Raw genomic sequence first — 21,171 nt, forward strand, 5'->3', positions numbered from 1 at the left:
TATTAATTTTATATATGTAGTAAAATTGTTTCTACAAAACATAGGCTATGTGACAGTGAAAACTAATATAAAACTTGTAATATTGGGACATTACAAGTTTCTTTTGACAATAATTTTTTTAAAGCAAGAGAAAGCTTACATTCAGTATAGATGGTACTTTTCAGTATAGGTATATTCAGCTGGATATGCGGTAGTGTAACACATGTGCACTAGGGTTTTCTTAACTCAATCATAACAACCGAGGCAATCACCTTTATGTATACAAATTACTGCAATTAAAAAGGCAGTTTTTTGTTATGTAGGTTACTAAAAATTTTCCTATTTAGCTTAGGCTCCTACCAACAACTTTATATTACAAGTACATAATACTATATATACATCTTGATTATATATTTAATAAATACTACACATTGTACATTGGAAATGATCTGATTTACATTTTAAAAAGATCACAATGGTTAGTCTGCGAAAAAAATGGATTGCAAGAGAAGGTAAATATGGAAGCAGGGAGGTCAGGAGGCTATTCTGAATGGTTCAGGTGACAGATGATGGTGGCACGGACTAGGGTACTAATGGTGGATATGGAAAGAAAAGGCCAAGTCTGAGACAGTCTAGTAATGAAAACAACAGGACTTGCAGATGATTTGCACTGGAGATAGTGGTAATAGTGAAGAAAAGGGAGGAACCAGGGGAAACTCCAAAGTTTATGGTTTGAACTTTGGTTGATGGTGACATTTGCTTAAGTGGAAGATTAGAGCAGGCACCTATTTGCATGTGGGAAACCAAAAGCTAAGTCTCATGATTTTACTAAACATTCAATTGGGTATGTTAAATACAAGAATAAAGCTGGTGCTCAGAGGAGAGGTATCAGATAAAAATACAAGCCTTTAGATAGTATTAACATTTAATGACATGGGATCTGGATGAAATCCTCTATCTAGGTCATGGGTGCAGTTAGAGAAGAGGGCTCCCCAAAATGATAGGGATAGAGAACAGGGTTGAAGTTCTACAGTAACCAGCATTTAATGGTGAAAAGGAAGTGGCATATCCAGCAGAGAACACTGGGAAGGAATGGGGAAGATCCTAGGAGGAAAGTTAAATGGGGTGCTTTGAAAGTTGAAAAAGGGCCAGTTTCAAAAAGCAGGGCCTGGACATGTGTGTCAAACACTGCTGAGAGTTAAAGACGAGAAAGGTCCATGGATTTGGCAATTTGAAACTTACGAGTGTTCTGGGCAAAACTGGAGAAACAGAAGAGTGAATGAGAGTCTTTTGAGATGTACTGTATGAAGAGAAATGAGAAATGGGTAGAGGCTGGAATGTGATGTTGGGGCAAAGAGCTTAACTTTGGAGAGCCCACACTGAGTTTATATGCAGACAGGAATGATTTGGTAGAAGGGAGAAGAAGGATGACATGAAAGAAGACCTCAGGAAGGCAAGAAGGGATGGGGTTCCAAGTGAAATGAATCAACTGCACTTGAAGGAAAAGGCACTTTCTTCACTGTAATAGAAGGAAGAGAGTGATGTGGAGTAAAAGTAAGAATAGACACCTGGAGGTAAGGAGATAACCTTGGGCAAGCTGCTTAACTCAATAAGCTTTGGTTTCCCTAATGTCTCCTTCTCTGAGTTGTTGTGAAGATCAAATTAGAGAAGGGATATAACAATAGCAAGTAGCATACTGTCTGGCACTCAGTAAATAAATTTCAATAAATGCCACATTATCATTAATCAGCATATCTCAAATTATAGACAGATTTGAAACAACTTTAGAGAATAACATTTTAAATAATACAATTAAAATAAAGACTAAGTCTGTATGGCATTGAAGCCTGCATGTTTCTGTTCCATTCTAGCAATTTCATTTAAAATTGGACTGGATGGTTTACGTTATAGAAATGAACTTTTTGGAGCAGTTTCACTCATTTAAGATTTTTCTTTCACTTTTTAAAGACCAACAAAAACTTAAAAAAATTGTTTTGTGCAGGAATTTTCTGTGAACTTTCATGTCCAGAATTTTGAATGGGTTATGGACTGTCTGATGCAGATTTAAAAGTAGTAGAAAAACAAAGAAGTAAACTACTTAACAGCCCCCAATACCCTCAAATACAGAGTCTAAAAATTCTGCTTTAGTTTCCATCATTTTTTTCCCACATGCAAACTTTCATGTTATAGTCTAACTACACGTAGATAGGCTTATTTGGAAACACTAATTCTAAAAGCACAAGCTATAGTTTTAAAGTTTAACATTTCTACATTATATCAAATATCTTCTGAAAAGACAAGGGTAGTGCTATACATCCCTTTCTCTTCAAATTTTCATGCCATTCTTTTTTCTTACCCTTCTCCTCTTATTGGGGTAACTAACAGGCACTTTATCCAAAGTGGGTCCTCTGTTTTATCAGAAGATCTGACTACTTCCCCAATTTAGAATCTTATTCTGTGCTTCAACATAGTTTTCAGTTGTTGTTTTTAATGACAGTTATATAAATCAATGAACTGGTATTACACACTGCTGATGAAAATAGAAGTAATTTATTTTGTGAAAACAAACGGCTATAACAGAAACTGACTTCACTGGTGAGAAACCAGAAGCAGATTTCTTTTACATATTTTATATTTCATATTTATGTATAATGTGATCTATGTAAACATATAATATTAATAAAATATATTTATCAATGCCCATCATCTAAATTGGCATTCTAAAAGTGAATTTCTCGACAGAGATAAGTTCCAGCTACCGACCAGAAAATAAGTCAGTAATAAAGATAATAGGTTTAAGTGAAAAATAAACTTAGTAACATATATTAACTGAATCAAATGATTAATGCTTCAACTGGGGGGGTTTCATTGTAGCAAAAAATAAATGTGACTTTATTGTACTTCACTATGAAGATGTATATGTTTAACAATGTATAAGATTCAGCTTGCTTAAATGTGATTTTGAATTTCCACTGATTTATTCAACAGATATTTATAGCATTTCCAGTATTTGTAAGGACCCATACAGTAAGATGGTTCGGTGGATACTTAAAATGATGTAAGAATAGCTCTTACAATGTAGAGGTCAAGTTTTTTGAAATCCTTTAAATACTATGGAATCTCTGAAGTCAAAACTGAAAAATAATGTTCTGACTTATTAAATAAACTAATTAAGTGCAAATTTATGTTGAAACTGAATATACAACATGATCCAAGAAATAAAAAACTAGCTTCTTTATTGGAGGAGAAGGAGAGGTTTGCGCTTTCAAGAGCATTAAACTGGACCTAATTTGAACATTGATGGTAGTACATGCGCCATGTGCAGTCACTCCCTCACCCTGCCCCCCTCACATGCACACCTTTCTCCTCTCAGCTTACTAACATTCTAAATCTTTCTCCCAGCTTTAGCCTTGCAACCACTTACTTGATAAAATAGGTCATTTAGAAAGGAAGAACGACCAATAAAATGAATTACAAAGACAACAAGATTAAACTGATTGCCTTGTTTTCATACACTGTAGCTGAAATCTGCAAATATGCAGTTGGCTGTGTTTTGGCATTTAACAGCATGCGATCAGTAAGGAGGAGGAAATTTTATTCTCATTAACGGTTGCAGATTTACTGCAGTGAAAAAGGGCTATGTAACCCGAGATGTGACAGTACAGAAAGATCAAAGCCTTGGACTGGAAACCAAATAAACCCTCTGGCTACTTCCTGCAAGGAAAATTCACTTTGGCAATGTAAAACAGAGCCCAGTTAAAAACTACTCTCAGTTTTATGAGCTGTCATAGCAGCTCAAGTGGTTTGGACTGGTTGAGTTTAGAACATTATATTTCCTTGTTTTTGTCTTAGATACTTCTGTAAGCAGTTTTATAGACTTTAAAAAACACACACACACACAATAACAAATAAACAAAAAAAGAAACTTTTCTTTTGGTTGAAACTGAGAAGGTAACCACTAAACTTATTAAAACAGGCAGGTCTTCATTTGCACATTCCTTTTCTCATTTACTACAGTTTAATATTTTGCCATTAGATTTATTTGGCAATATACATTTACTTTAATAATTCATCTGTAATCTGTACAATCCCTATTCAAAATAAGTGCAAATCAGTTTACAGAACCCATATGGATCATATCTGAGGGGTGAGGTATTTGCAACAGCACATCTGGAAGGTCTACGGGCAATATGGAGAATATGGGAATTAATTAACTTTACACTAAAAAACCTATTGGCTCTAGGTTTCATCTAGTTTAAAAAATTATTTAAGAAAAAAAAAACATTTGGTTCACGTTTCTAATACAGGGGCTTTCAAAACAATTAATCATAAATACTTTAAATCATATTGTTAAATCAATCAAAACACAGACGGGCTAGACAAATCGACCCCTAAGTTTAGGAGTAAGCTCAGATTCACTGGATCCAGACTTAAGGGAAATAAAAGATGACATGCTCTATTTTCCTTTCTCTTTTATTTTTCTGGAGGGGTGGTAGTGCTTATCAACCAAATTGCTTATAATTTTAAAATTCTCATTAGACTATGAATAAGCAAGTCTTTATAATTGTAATGTGTATCCTATCATCTTAAAAAAAACTCAATTAAAAAAAAAAAAGAGCATTTTACTGGTCAAATTTATCATAAAAGCAGTCATTCATGCTTAAGGACTTTCTTTCTTTTTAAATTTATAACTCATTTCTGTATATCGTACAGCCAACAAAAATGCTATTAATAACTATAAAAATGAATGAACTTTAGCACTGGATAATCACACTTAAATGGTGGTGATATATTAAGTTCCTAGTCATGACTGGATGAACTCCCATGTCATTTCTTCTGGTACAAAACTACACGGTAATTGATGTGTTAACATTTTTATAGGATCTAGACATATTCAGATTACTTATTAAATTTATAGACTCAATTATACTGAAATTCTTCTCCTAAATGAAAGTCCCAATAAAGAGACAACAAATTTGGTTTTCTTTGGGAGGATCTTTGGATTTACACACAGCTATCATGCCTGCCTCCAAAACCCAAGCTCAAATCACCAGACTGAAAATTAACACGAATTTGATGAGAGCAGTTCTGCAGCCAACTTCTCTTGCTTCTAAATTTCCAAAGGAAAGCAAATCACTTAAAATCTTTTTTTCAAGTCAGTATAATTTTTCTAGGATAAAATATCTTCCCAGGTTTCCAGTATTTTAAGCCTTGATTTTTGGCTTGAATTTCTATATTTCAGTAAAGTTTACAATTTGCTAATGCTGATGTGTGATAATCTAATAAAATCTGGCCTTAAAAGTTATAGGCCCAATTTACTAATAAAACGTAATTCAATTTTCCTTGGGAAATGCAAATCATTAGTATCCAAGCAGTAGAACTGAATTGAATTCCTTTGCCTTTTTTAAGGTTAAAAAGAAGTTTTTTCTATTAAAAAGGCTTAACAAAGAAGTCAACTAAGACTAATATATAAGGATTCACTTATAGGCATAGTACAGTAGCATCATGTATATAAACATTTACATTGATTAATTAGCTAAATAAAAGATTTGCTGGAGACATTAATCCTTGCAGACTGAGATTATCCCACTCATTTCATCCTCATTTTTTGTTCAACTGGATTAATCTGTAGAGAACTTAATGAACTACTTAACACAGTTTAATGGTAGTGAACTAGTTATTTGATATGTTAATAAATTTTAGCAATTTGTCTCCAAGCAATCTAAACACCAATTTTCAGTAAACCATATACAGTGTATTAATGCAAAATAAGTAAATAATATTCTGCATTATACAACAAAATCTACATATCTTACTCTGAATTTTAATAACATTTACCCTAAGCTTTCTAAAGCATAGTTCACTGTTAGACTAACATATCTGCTTGCCATTTGGAGGCAGTAATGGTGTAATACTAAGAACGCTGGCTCTTACAGCTTAAAGGCCTCACTATATTACCTAACTGCTTTTCGGCTAGTGCCTTAAAAATCTCTGAGCCTTAATTTCTACATTTGTTAAAACAGGGTCAATACTACTTTGCCCTATATACCTTACACACTGTTGATGATCAAATGAGACACATGATAAAATAAATGTCAGCTTTGTTGTTGTTTAGTTTAGTTGCTAAGCCGTATCCAACTCTTTTTGCAACCTCATGGACTGTAGCCCACCAGGCTTCTCTGTCCATGGGATTTCTTAGACAAGAATCCTGGAGTTGCCACTTCTGTCTCCAGGGGAGCCTCCTGACCCAGGGATTGAGGTGGATTCCTACCACCGAGCCACCAGGGAAGCCCAAATGTTAGCTATGTGCAAGTTATTAGTCTTTGTATAAGATTCAGACAAAAAAGTACCTTAAATTTTATTCTTTGAAACTCTTAGAAGGCTCCTAAGACATTCCATCTTCTGAGATTAAAAAAAGTAAACAACTGGCATAATTGTTGAGAGTATTTAGAGAGAAAAAAATGTAATGCCATTTAATGTAAGGGCTGTGTTAGAGCCAGAGTCTCACGCTTAAGACACCGTTTGCTTGCACTGGTTTGCTTCTCTCTTCAGAACTGTCACATAGCTATTGCCACTCGGTCTCCTGTTTTCACATCCCACTAATTAAACCATTTCATTACCTTAGATGGAATCTTACCTATCACAGACTGTTATTTCCTATAAATAGTTTTATTCATTTCAAGAAATTTTACCATGCATTTCGGATTGGTTAATAAAGATGGGAAGAACTTAAAATTATTTCTACTGGTTATACTTAGCTATAGCAATTATTACTGAGCCTGAAATAACATGTTTATATATGCTAAAATAATGTCATTTGGACAACTGAATATAATTATAATAAAAATTTGCACAGATTTGGATATGTTTAGATCAAATCATACACCCTGAAAAGGAGTAACTTAAAAGTAAACAGGATATTGTCTTATTACCCAAGACCATGGTTTAGATTCTGCTGTATATGTTTTAATCATGATTTAACAAAATTCCATTTAAGCTAAAAAGCAATTCTTGCAAATATCCCAACTTCAATACAGCTAAGATCAAGTATTAGAAAACTTCACAAAAATATTATTTATTCCACTATTAGGTAAGTGGATCTCACTACACTCAATGAATCTATTTTCTTTGACACACAATTATTTACTCAGTCTTTATCTCTGATTATTTCCTGAGGATAAACTCTTAGAAAAGAAATTACAGAGTTAGGGAATTTTAGGCTTCTGTTCTCTGTTACCAAATATAGTTCACTGAGGCTTTGTCCATTTAAATGCCCACAAGAGGTGTATCACAGAACCTCTTTGCTCCCATGTGTGGATATAAGCATTAAAAATTATTTTGCAACTGATAGGTGAAAATGGAAACTGGCTGCTTTATTTGTATTCACCATGACTGGAAAAATTACTAAAGTTAGAAGTTTTTTTAAAGACTTCATGAAGCATGTTCTCCTCTGAGAAAAAGTTTATAGGGAAAGAAATTAGGAACAAAAAAGTTACACACTTAATAAAGCAGTGATTTTAACGATTATCTTTAAAAGATTTAATAAGTATTTCATAATAATTCATTTAGTTCTTAAAATGCTGCAGAGCAAATGGTTGGTCTCAATATCTATCAAAGGAAATGTTTCTGTGAGGTTCTTTTCATTTCTTTTGATCCTTCCATATAATTTCTATACTCCTGCCACAGTAATGAAGGTCACTAACACTTATACTAGGAGAACAAACGAAAGAATTTGGCTTATCAGTTAAAACTTTATAGAGGACTTATCAAATGAGGGATTTTATAAGCATATTCAATTTTACCTCAATATATGATAATTTCTCAATTGCCAAATTAAGGGCTGTAATATAGATAATAATTTATCTTTTGAATAACTGCTTTAACATAATATCTTAATATGTAATTCAAGGAATAATACAAAGGGCAGTAAATATTAATACTACACAACGCCTTTTAGACAGGGAATACTGAATTTTAAGGTTGCTTTTCTCAAGTGAAATAACTGAGTTAAATAGTTGAGTATAATGAAGGTGACCTTATAGCTAAAGAATAAGTCAAAATTTTACATTTGGAGTTTCATATGAAGGAAATATTTTGATAAAAGTTTTCTACTTACATATTAAGAAAATAATGTGTTAGTCCTATCTAGTACTTTTTAAAATTGTACAACTGACTAACATTTAAAATTGTGCAAATGACTAACATTTCAACAATGATTTAATGTTTTAAAGGAAATAAATTAGAGAAAACAGAATAAAATATATACATGTGAAACATCTATATATTGAACAGAAAAGTTAATGGCCAAGTATTTTAAGAAAGAGGAAAAAAGAGGCAGGCACACACAGAGAAAATGAAAGTGTGAGAATCAGATGGCTCAGATAATTCACACATCTAGTTCATCTCTGACTTTAGTGAAACCATCAGTAAGTGACATCATTGTGCCAACCACAAAGAAGAAATCCAGGCCCTCTGAAAAATATTTTTCAAAGCCCCAAGGATATCCAAGCAGTCCCTGAAATTTTTTTCCAGTTTATGAAAATTGGATTCCTATAAAAGAAAAATGGACCATTTTTACTGCAACAAAAACTGATTTGTAAAAGCTGGAAACAGTTTAAAAATTCTCAACATGAGGTTCTTGTTAGTCTTGAAAAGTAAGAGTTATAATAAAAAAAAAGGTTCAAAAATATGGTACAGATACATTGTATATAAGGGGGGAAAAAAGCCAGTCATACTCCTATTATTTTTAATTAGCTTCAATAGCAAGTTCCAATTTACTTTCTAATACCAGTTCAGGTTTTGGGAGTGCAAGATTTACATCTAACCCTCTGGGAATGGCAACCCAATAGCTAATGCCTTGGAGCCCTAATATATTCTGCATTACCCCCTAAATGTTGGGAAATTCTGGTGGCAAGAGGTTCAAACTGATAGTGACACATGTCTAAAACCTGGGATTCGCTAACTGCCAGTATGTATTTTATTAAACACCCAGTCCCTCTTGTAGAATAGGATGGATGAGCTTAACAATTTTCACTGGTGTCCAATTAAACTGCCTTGCTATATTACACAGATGTAGACATTCATATTAAGAAGGGCACCCTGACTTGGATTTTAAGAAACATACAGTTTGAACTGTTTAAAGCATTCTCTAAATTTGACTCAGTTTCCCCATTTTAACAGATTTGTCACATTATGAAATGTGGTCATTTTAGAAAGAAAGAATTTTTTTCTGAACAATTAAAAAAAACCTCTTATACAAATTAGAAATTTATTCTTTACCTTGCAGAAATCTGGGATCATGTACTTCACCTGAACCCACTGAAACTGATATGTTAAAAACCCACAAAGACTGAAAAGTCGCGAGTACTGGCTGAACAGCATGCCACTTGGCACTGTCATACTCTTTCATGTTCTCAAATCATTAAAAACATTTGTAATTATAAACATTCACATTTTATATATTATTTAAAAAATTATTACTATTTCAATTAACTTGACATTGCTTGCTAATCAAAGACATATGATGAACAGGGAATGAATTTTTAAGTCATGTGGACAATTTTCCTCATTTAAAGGAAAAAAAAAACCTCTCTACACAGATAACATCTCCTGTTCTTAAAATCAGCTTTTTCAATATTTAAAATTTAATCGACATTTTTCTTTCATAATTAACCCAAATTCTTCATGTTGTTCATTAAGTCTGTTTATTCTCATTTCAACAGTAGAGAAGAAGAATAAGAGTTCAACATCTTCTGTCTACATTTTTTAAAAAATCCCACTTTGCTTAAAATCAATTAAAATGAAATATTTCAAAAATATTATTTTAAGTCAATGATACTTGATCTAATAGGTTTTATATTTACCTATTGGATCCCAGAAACCTAAAGGTAGCCATTAGTTTAAAATTTCACATCTGGGACATTATGCATCAAAATTATCAGGCCAAAATATGTGAATAATTGTGGAGCAATTTAAAATAAAATATTTGTAGAATTAAAAAACTAAGTCAGACTAAATCCACAGTTACTACAAAGAACAAAATAGGAATCCCATTAGAAGACAATGCTAACCAACCAAAAATAATTGCATAACACAGTAAATGATTCTACAGAGGATCAATAAAACTATGTAGCAAAGAATAACTATGAGTTTTTGGCTATATTCTAAGCTTTCTTTGTATCTCTGTTGATAAAATTTAGAGTCTCTTTTTATTTGATCTGTTACCTACAAAAAAAAAACTAAGGAAATTCACTGTAAATTATTTCTTCTGGAAATACAAAAAGAAAATGATACAGTTACTACATTTAAGGCCTGAAAAATTAAAAAAGACAAGAGATGAAAGACTTAACTTTCTCAGGGGAAGTTCTTTTTAAAGGGCAAACAATCTCAATTTAAAATGATTATAATAAATAAGTATACCATTTTTTTATTTGAAAAAATATATCGTCTACATCAAGTTTTATTAACAAATCCTTTAAGCCAATGTTACCATCACATGTCTTTTATGATGTGAAAGAAGCTACTTATGGTTTTTTAATGTTGAAAAAGAACTAAAGGTACAAAAGTAAGAGAATTTTCCCAAAGTCTTTTTATAAAAAGAAACTTGTTAACAGAACTGAGGAATGAAATTCTGAAATCTTTGGACACAGTACAAAAGTTAGTGAGTGTAGCCATCTCTCAAAACATACAATAAGGTTCTTAAAAATCACATAACTATACAAAACATTAGGTCTTTCTCAAGTAAGTAATGCATGGTTTGTTTGCTTTTTTTTAAGCTGGAAGTATATGCAGGAGACACAAAAGCAATGTTTTGTCCATAGTGAAACACAAATGGCAGAAAAATTAATCTTAAGTGCTATCAGCAAAAATCTTCAATATAAACATTGGGATTATATAGCAAAATAATTTCTTCCTTTTCTAATTATGTTTCAGAAAACATTTGTACACTGAACTGTCATACAATGGAACATATCAGTTATAATAATTAAATAGAATCTCTAATTATAACTAATACAGACAGAGACATCAGAAGTAGTCAAAAGCCATATGCTTTCTGGTATTTAATCATGTTTAATTTTTTTTCCCTAAGGCAAGTAGTTTCTTACCATGACAATCCAGTGCACCGATGAAACAATTTCTAAAGTATTATTATTTATTTAAAGTTCACTAATGGCTACTGAATATACTGAAGGATACTGCATTCATAAAATACTCCTGTATCTTCTACTCTGCTTTTAAATTTTGTCATGACCATCAGTGAATTGTGAAACCAATATAGTGGGTCACAATCTGCATTTCAAAAATAGAATAGACTAAAACAGAACATATCATTGTGAATTACATGCAGGAAGAGTAACTGCTATTTTAAGAATTTTACTACTGAATTAAAATGGCTAATATAAAGTGATGATCCAAGAGTTATAACACATTGGTCACAACTGTATTAAAAATTTTTTTTTAATTTAATTTTTTAACTTTTTTTTAACACCAAAAACATTTTGCATTGGGTTATAGCCAACTGACAATGTTGTGATAGTTTCAGGTGAACATGCAACTGTATTCTTAAAGCACAACTGTATTCTTATTCTCCAAACAGAAATATTTGTTAATAAAATATGTAATTTTAGAAGAGAAAATTAAATCAATAATTTAAAGAAAAAAATAGTCTTAAGGGTAAAAAGACTACACCTATTCTTTGGACCATTTTAATGTGAATTTGCAATAGTCATCCTAAATTAAAGTATTATACCTTAGCAATGATATGAAGGGAAAACTATTATTTATACTTTCTGGCAAGATTTTAAAAATCTATGAGATCAGTAATGAAGCAGAATATCTGTTGGAAACTTTATTATAATTGTACAACAGTGCTGGCATGTCAGGATTTTTCCTTAAATATTTTATTTGAATGCCATGCAAGGAGGAAAAGTCCTTAATTTAATCAACACATCAACTTTTTTAAAAATAGTGGTATCTGAGTAATTGTTAAAATACATGTATTGTGTTATTTTATATTTTATTGTATTTGGAAAACATGAAATAACCTGCATCATTAATTTGTCAAAAGTACTGCCTATTTCAATAGACAGCCTATATTTTCCAAACTGAGGGAAAAAATATATATTTTTTTCTTAGAACTGTGATATCTTCATTTTTTTACATAGAAAAATGTGACTTGGTAAGTTAATTTAAAATCAAACAAGCATGTTCTTAAAAATATTCAGGATTTGTTTACTCTTTAATGGAAAAAGAAAAACGGGAAGTGATGAGAGAATTTTAGCTTTTTAAAATCAAGGGAAACACCATATACTAGATTTTTCTTGGAAGACTGTTTACCTGCCAGCAAATGAATGCTGCCCAACTACATCTCCGTTTTGAAGGTGATAATCATTGAAGAAATCTGGACTCATGGCTCCTTCGGAGGCAACTAATCCATCTAGAAAGAAAATAGTAACTAATGAAACATCTTTGTAGGGAATAAAAAGGAAACTATTCTATTAAGTAACACAATAGAAAATAACCTGTATATTTAAGCCAGAAGAAAAATGTTAGCATGATGTTCAGTTCTCTCTGAGAGTATGAATGAATAGCATACATAATTGTTCTGCACATTTATTAAGCATCTACTATGTTGCAGTGGCTTCCCTGGTGGCTCAGTAGGTGAAGAGTCTGCCTTCAATGCAGGACACTCAGGTTCAATCTTAGATAGGGAAGAGTCCCTGGAGAAAGAAATGGCAACCCACCCCAGCATTCTTGCCTAGAAATTCCATGGACAGAGGAGTGTGGCAAGCCACAGTCCATGGGGTTGCAAAGAGTCAGACACGACTGAGTGAGTAACCCTACCTATGTTGCAGTCCTATTTTATTACACAGATGAATAAGACACGGTCTCTGCCTTCAAGGAGCTTATAGTTTTGTGGAAAGACAACAAAAGATAGAGGGTGAGAAAGGATAGAGAGGAACAATAAGCCTTTCAGGCTAAGAAAGAGAATGAGTAAGGAAATAAAACAGACATTAAATAGCATGGTTTTGGTAAAGAGCAACACTCTAATATATTCCACATTTTATATCCGGGCAGCTTCATTTGTGTAGCATGATTAGGGAATTATATATTTCAAACAAGTGAATTTTTATATAACCAATGGTTCACACAGACACACACACTTTGGTTAGAAACCCTTGTAAATACATTTTACATTAACTGTGTTTTTACAAAGTATACTGAATATAATTTAAAAACTTCTTGATAACACAATCTTCATTATAAACATCAACCATTATATAGTAATGCCCTAGGTTATTAGATATATTGGACTATCTATACTAAATGGTTATACTACCATGCTTTTTGAGTACTTATTAATTTGCTTATAAAGTGTTCCTTTTCCTAAACCTAAGAATTTATTATTACTCCTTGCTGATTTTAGATACTGCTTTCCCATTTGCTCCAATCTAAGAATTCAGATAACCTATTTTTGATAGAATTATGAATAAGTTGGGCTTCCCTGGTGGCTCAGAGGTTAAAGCGTCTGCCTGCAATGTGGGAGACTGGGTTCGATCCCTGGGCCGGGAAGTTCCCCTGGAGAAGGAAATGGCAACCCACTCGAGTATTCTTGCCTGGAGAATCCCAAGGATGGAGGAGCCTGGTGGGCCCCAGTTCAAGGGGTCACAAAGAGTTGGAGATGACTGAGTGATTTCACTCTCACTCACTCTCACTTTCTATGACTAAGTTAAGAATAAGAAGAATCTGAGGAAAAAAAATCTCAGTAATGGCTTCAGGGCTGTTCTATATGGCTCTTGTAAATACTAGTTGAAAAGCTCTGAGACTTTCTAAAGTTTAAAGTATTCCAAGTTGGCAAGTGACCTCGAGGTAAATGTTGGCTAGGTTGTATTCACAATATTGTTTATAAATTTGGCACACAGTAAGCAAGCTATTTAGTAATGAGATGATCATTTTATACTTATCATGCAATAAATACTTTGCTAGGTCCTGTGGAAAAAATTATAATACACAATTTCTGAAAGGAGTTTTATGTTAAGTGAAATATAAAATAGATACTTAAGATGCAATTAAATAATATATTTTATTAATAAATGATTATATAACAGGAAGGGATTTATGTGCCAAATGAGTGCTGGAGGTGAAAAAGCTATAGCTGGATTACTGTGTTGTGCAGAGGTTAGAAAGTCCCAGTTGGAAGGGAGGGAGGAAGAGGTGTAACTGATTTGAGTATCAATAGATAGTTGGGAATTAATGACAAAATCTGTTTAAGAGTAAGGGTATTAAAAATCAAGTATATGGTAAAATTAATAGAGCTTGCAAATGAATAAGTAAAATAATTTGTATTTCCATAACACTATCCATTTGCTATATGGATATATATAGGCTTCCCTTGGGGCTGAGCTGGTAAACAGTCTGCCTGCAATGCGGGAGACCTGGGTTCGATCCCTGGATTGAGTGATCCCCTGGAGAAGGGAAAGGCTACCCACTCCAGTATTCTGGCCTGGAGAATTCCATGGACTGTATAGTCCATGGAGTCACAAAGAGTCAGACATGACTGAGTGACTTTCATTATTTGCTGTATACCATATATTAAAGACTTGTATTGGTATTTAGTTGTTGAATTGTTAATCATACCTTTGGTATTTACCTTATTACTTTAGGAAATTTAAAATACTTAAGAGGAAGCTTAAAAGCTGAAAATTCTATAAACCAAAACACCAGCTAAACACAAAAAAGTTACAAAAACAAAATTATGGGAATGCCAAGACACCACAGATTGAAAGTTAAGCAGCTAAAAAAATTATTTTTTATCCATCTAAGACTTTGTTAAGGTCTGGCTAAAATTAACAAGGTTAATACTGCAAAAATCAACAAGTTTCTCTGTTAAATTAAAACCAAATAATTACAGATCAAGTTTTATGAAACCTGCCAATTTTAGAGGAACAAAGCAAAGTAAAATGCCAAAATAAAATGTATACCACACGTTGAAAATGAATACAAAGATATTCAGCATGCCAGAGAATAAAAGATTCTAACACTCAGAAATATAACACTCAGATAAAAATATAACACTCAGATAAAAATACAACCAAATAAAAATACCCGAATTATACTTTAAAAGTTTATATTACATGAAACATGGTCTAGTGAGGTGAACTAGATGAGGAAGAAATTAAATTAAAAACTACTGTTAAATTCTCAACATCTTCATTTTGATTCAGAGTTCTCATTGTCTTCAAAGGGAAAAATGAGTAAAAAGGATAAATGGAATACAGGAAGCTACAAACAGGGATTTCATCAAACAGAGATGATACTAAAAAAAAAACCTGAGTTTAAAGATTCAGCCAGAAATTTTATAAACCCAGAATATAGCTACTTTAAGAAATTTTATAGGCCTAGAATATAATAAGTTTAGTAATAAAATAAGCCTAATACTATATGTATAAAAAAGGGTAAATTTATACTTCTGAACTTAATTTCTAATAATCCTAAGAAACTGCAGTTCATTCAATAAACTATACCTTGTACACTCCCCTTTAATGACTTGACAAAATTTAGGTAACTCTAATGTATGAGTAATCATTCTTCATTAGAATGAAATTAAATGATATCTTAAATCTTCAATACAAGCAGTTTAACTTCTTTGGAACTATCTGTTTCTCAGTATTCTGTATCCAAAATTAATAATTCTTTTATAGAAATACTAGAAAGGAATTATGCATTGTTGATTGCAATTGTATTCAAATAAATTCAGGAGTATTCTTCCCAGGCTTCTACTTTACCTCACTGGTTCAAAGATAGCAGCAAGGAATCAACGACTTTCATGTGATGTTTAAACAGCCAGAGAACAAAGAGAAGACAGATGATATATACCAAACATTTTGTAAACTGTAGAGCATTATATACATTAAGGTTATTAAATTATTTGAAACCTTTTAGAGCAGTTATGTAACACACCTTTTTTGAGGTGCTCTAAGTAATGACGATCTACTTCTGCTTCACTGACTACACTAAAGCCTTTGACTGTGGATGACAACAAACTGTGGAAAATTCTTTAAGAGATGGGAATACTAGTCTGCCTTTCCTGCCTCTTGTGAAACCTGAATGCAGGTCAAGAAGGAAGAGTTAGAACCAGACATGGAACAATGGACTGCTTCCAACTTGGGAAAGGAATATGTCAAGGCTGTATATTGCCACCCTGCTTATTTAACTTAAATGCAGAGTACATCATGAGAAATGCCGGGCTGTTTGAAGCACAAGCTAGAATCAAGATTGCTGGGAGAAACATGAATAACCTCAGATATGCAGATGACACCACCCTTATGGCAGAAAGCGAAGAGGAACTAAAAAGCCTCTTGATGAAAGTGAAAGGGGAGAGTGAAAAAGCTGGTTTAAAACTCAACATTAAAAAAACGAAGATCATGGCATCTGGTCCCATCACCTCATGGCAAATAGAAGGGGAAACAATGGAAACAGTGACAGATGTTATTTTCTTGGGCTCCAAAATCACTGCAGATGGTGACTGAAGCCACGAAATTAAAAGATGCTTGCTCCGTGGGAAAAAAGCTATGACAGTCCTACACAGTGTATTAAAAAGCAGATCAACAAAGGTCCATCTAGTCAAAGCTATGGTTTTTCCAGTAGTCATGTATGGATGTGAGAGTTGGACCATAAAGAAGGCTGAGCACTGAAGAATTGATGCTTTTGAACTGTGGTCTTAGAGAAGACTCTTGAGAATCCCTTGGACTGCAAAAAGATCAACCAGCCAATCCTGGGGTTGCAAAGAGTTGGACAAGACTGAGTGACTGAAAAACAACAACAAAGTACTGATGATAATATGGTTATGAGTAAAATGGGGATATGTACTAGAATAAAAATGAAATCAAAGCAAATTTATTGCCAGTATAGGTAATTTGTCAACTTTGTCATTTCTGAAACTCAATTTAAAAAGGCTAACAAATACATGAAAAGATGTTCAACATCACTCTATCAGAGAAATGCAAATCAAAACCACAATGAGGTACCATTTTACACCAGTCAGAATGGCTGCAATCCAAAAGTCTATAAGCAATAAATGCTGGAGAGGGTGTGGAGAAAGGGGAACCCTCTTACACTGTTGGTGGGAATGCAAACTAGTACAGCCATTATGGAGAACAGTGTGGAGATTCCTTAAAAAACTGGAAATAGAACTGCCTTATGACCCAGAAATCCCACTGCTGGGCATACACACGAGGAAACCAGAATTGAAAGACACACATGTACCCCAATGTTCATCGCAGCACTGTTTATAATAGCCAGGACATGGAAGCAACCTAGATGTCCATCAGCAGATGAATGGATAAGAAAGCTGTGGTACATATATACAATGGAGTATTACTCATCCATTAAAAAAGAATACATTTGAATCAGTTCTAATGAGGTGGATGAAATTGGAGCTGATTATACAGAGTGAAGTAAGCTAGAAAGAAAAACACCAATACAGTATACTAACACATATATATGGAATTTAGAAATATGGTAACGATAACCCTGTATGCAGGACAGCAAAATAGACACAGATGTATACAACAGTCTTTTGGACTCTGTGGGAGAGGGAGAGGGTGGGATGATTTGGGAGAATGGCATTGAAACATGTATAATATCATACAAGAAACGAATCACCAGTCTAGGTTTGATGCAGGATATAGGATGCTTGTGGCTGGTGCACTGGGATGACCCAGAGGGATGGTATGAGGAGGGAAGAGGGTGGGGAGTTCAGGATTGGGAACACGTGTACACCCATGGCAAATTCATGTTGATGTATGGCAAAACCAATACAGTATTGTAAATTAAAATAAAGTAAAAGAAAAAAAGTGGCTTATACATATTGTGCATAAAAATAAACTACAAAAACTCTGTATCTTTTTATATACTGTTATTGAAATACATTTATTTCTAAAAGTCAAATGGAAACACAATATTAAGCTCTTTGGTGAACTAGCTAAAAGTGAAATGACTGTGTGGGAGAACATGGATATCAACAGTGGATAAAGTGACAAAAAGAAATGACTAAAATAGATAAATCATAACTTATTTGGCCACACTTGATAAGATATATCACATAAATATACAAGAAATGAAAATTACAGTTTTACAATGATTCTGAGACAGAAACTAACCATTTTAAGGTTCATATTCTATAATATAGTTATATACTAAATGCTAAGAAGATTCACTACAATTAATAAAGAAGAACAGCGAAAAAGTAAAAAGTCATTTAGAAATGTGCTATAGTCCATGGAGTCGTCAAGAGTTGGACATGACTTAGTGACTGAACAATAATGAAAATAGCAATACAGCTTTACAGATTATAATATACTTCCTCTGTGGGTAAAAGGTTTAAAGCAAACAGCAGCAATTTCATAATAGAAAGGGAATTAGTAACTACAACCACAATTATTTTAGACTAAGAAAATAATGTAACTATAAAGATATGCAGATGACACCACCCTTATGGCAGAAAGTGAAGAACTCAAAAGCCTCTTGATGAAAATTAAAGAGGAGAGTGAAAAAGTTGGCTTAAAGCTCAACATTCAGAAAACGAAGATCATGTCATCTGGTCCTATCACTTCACAGGAAATAGATGGGGAAACAGTGGAAACAGTGTCAGACTTTATTTTTTGGGGCTCCAAAATTACTGCAGATGGTGACTGCAGCCATGAAATTAAAAGACGCTTACTCCTTGGAAGAAAAGTTATGACCAACCTAGATAGCATATTGAAAAGCAGAGACATTACTTAGCCGACTAACGTCCGTCTAGTCAAGGCTATGGTTTTTCCTGTGGTCATGTATGGATGTGAGAGTTGGACTGTGAAGAAGGCTGAGCACCGAAGAATTGACGCTTTTGAACTGTGGTGTTGGAGAAGACTCTTGAGAGTCCCTTGGACTGCAGGGAGATCCAACCAGTCCATTCTGAAGGAGATCAGCTCTGGGATTTCTTTGGAAGGAATGATGCTAAAGCTGAAGCTCCAGTACTTTGGCCACCTGACATGAAGAGTTGACTCACTGGAAAAGACTCTGATGCTGGGAGGGATTGGCGTCAGGAGGAGAAGGGGACGACCGAGGGTGAGATGGCTGGATGGCATCACTGACTCAATGGACATGAGTCTGAGTAAACTTCGGGAGTTGGTGATGGACAGGGAGGCCTGGCGTGCTGCGATTCATGGGGTCGCAAAGAGTCAGACATGACTGAGCGACTGAACTATAAAGAGATGTTAAATATATTCCTATTTCATATAATAAAATGAAGATCCATTTTTAATTAACCTCCAACTAAAATAAATAAATTTATATTAAAAAAATAAAGAAATAAACAATGAAAAAAATAGCAAGAAAGAAACAGATACGTTTTGACATATTTAACTGTTGGAAAATACAGAAAGCAATACTAATGACCAGGAAATTGTTGTTCAGTTGCTCAGTTGTGTCTGACTTTTTGTGACCCCATTGACTGCAGCATGCCAGGCTTCCCTGTCCTTCACCATCTCCCGGAGCTTGCTTTAACTCATGCCCATTGAGTTGGTGATGCCATCCAATCATCTCATCCTTTGTTGTCCCTTTCTCCTCCTGCCTTTAATCTTTCCCAGCATCAGGGTGTTTTCTAATGAGTTAGCTCTTCACATCAGTATTGGAGCTTCAGCTTCAGCATCAGTCCTTCTAATGAATATTCGGGATTGATTTCCTTTAGGATTGACTGGTTGGATCTCCTTACAGTCCAAGGGACTCTCGAGAGTCTTTTCCAACACTACAGTTCAAAAGCATCAATTCTTCAGCGCTCAGCCTTCTTTATGGTCCAACTCTCACATCCATACATGACTACTGGGAAAACCATAGCTTTGACAAGATGGGCCTTTTTTGCAAAGTAATATCTTTGCTTTTTAATATACTGTCTAGGATTGTTATAGCTTTTTTCCCCCAAGGAGCAAGAGTCTTAATTTCATGGCTTGTATTCACCATCTGCAGTGATTTTGGAGCCCAGGAAAATAAAGTCTGTCACTATCTCCACTGTTTCCCCTTCTATTTGCTATGAAGTGATGGGACCAGATGCCATGATCTTTGTTTTCTGAATGTTGAGTATTAAGCCAGCTTTTTCACTCTCCTCTTTCACCTTCATCAAGAGGCTCTTTAGTTCCTCTTCGCTTTCTGTCATAAGGGTGGTGTCATCTGCATCTGAGGTTATTGACCAGGAAGTAGCAAATACTATTTCATTTTTTAATAAAAGATAAGCCCAGGGTATCACTGGCCATTTAGCTTAACTTTTGTGGTTGAAAAACTTCTAAAGTTGCCTTTATCAGAAGCAGCCCTAAGTTTCATGGAGACTCAAATAAGATGGCTCAAGCATCTAAATAAATCTGTAGTATTATAAAATTTCTCATGTTTCTGAAGATACAACTGTACATAATAAAAGACAAGAGACTACCACTATCTGGATTTCCATGACACATATCAAGAATACCATAGATATTTTTTTAGTTGATGAACTATTTATGAAAAATAAAGTAGATAAAGAGTACAGATGGCTTGATATGAGAACTGTAACAGTGTAATCCCTGCTGTCAAGTGTCTACCATATTCAAGCTACAGGTATAAAAAAACAACCACCACGAGGCTATCTAATGATAACATTTCACTCCTCAAATGCTTCAATTTATTTTTCCATTAGCTGTGGCTGTTTCTAAATTTAGATATATAAAAAGATGTACAATTTAGATTTCTCACAAAGCTTAAATTGTACATTTTAATTGTATCTCACAGAAAAATGTTATGATTTTCATTTTAAGAGGTTAATTTAAATGAATTGATTTTGGAAAAATGGAATAATTTTTTAGAAATCTGTTCAGAAGCTAATTGAAACAACAAAGTTAAATACTGAGGTGGTTAAAAGCTTTATTCATTTTTGGAAACTGCTCATTGATTCACACTGAAAAGGAGCTATCAATTTTCAAAGCAAGAAACCTGATTCTAAGAAATTCTGATTTCTATTATCAAAAAATTCATATCACATATATTTTACATTATTTTACTTCACGACGATCTCACTAGGTAAGGAACAGCTGCTAGCCATTACTGAACTAAGAAATTCTGGTTAGTTGAAATTAATGATCTACTCCATCTGGGCTGAAATACAAAGCAGATTTCATAACTACTGTT

At 33.5% G+C, this 21,171-nt stretch overlaps 1 protein-coding gene across 2 annotated transcripts in view; it reads right to left on the bottom strand.

The window, feature by feature from the left end:
- The window catches only part of KIFAP3 (kinesin associated protein 3), a 145,864-nt gene that overhangs the window by 18,625 nt on the left and 106,068 nt on the right, over nt 1–21,171 (bottom strand). For both annotated transcript variants that reach the window (XM_005690630.2, XM_013970173.2), the window contains exon 19: nt 12,316–12,415. In XM_005690630.2, the coding sequence (XP_005690687.1) occupies nt 12,316–12,415 (100 nt within the window). The remainder of the gene's footprint in view (nt 1–12,315; nt 12,416–21,171) is intronic.

Source organism: Capra hircus, chromosome 16 (genome assembly GCF_001704415.2).
Source record: "Capra hircus breed San Clemente chromosome 16, ASM170441v1, whole genome shotgun sequence".
In the NCBI taxonomy this organism is placed as follows: Eukaryota; Metazoa; Chordata; class Mammalia; order Artiodactyla; family Bovidae; genus Capra; species Capra hircus.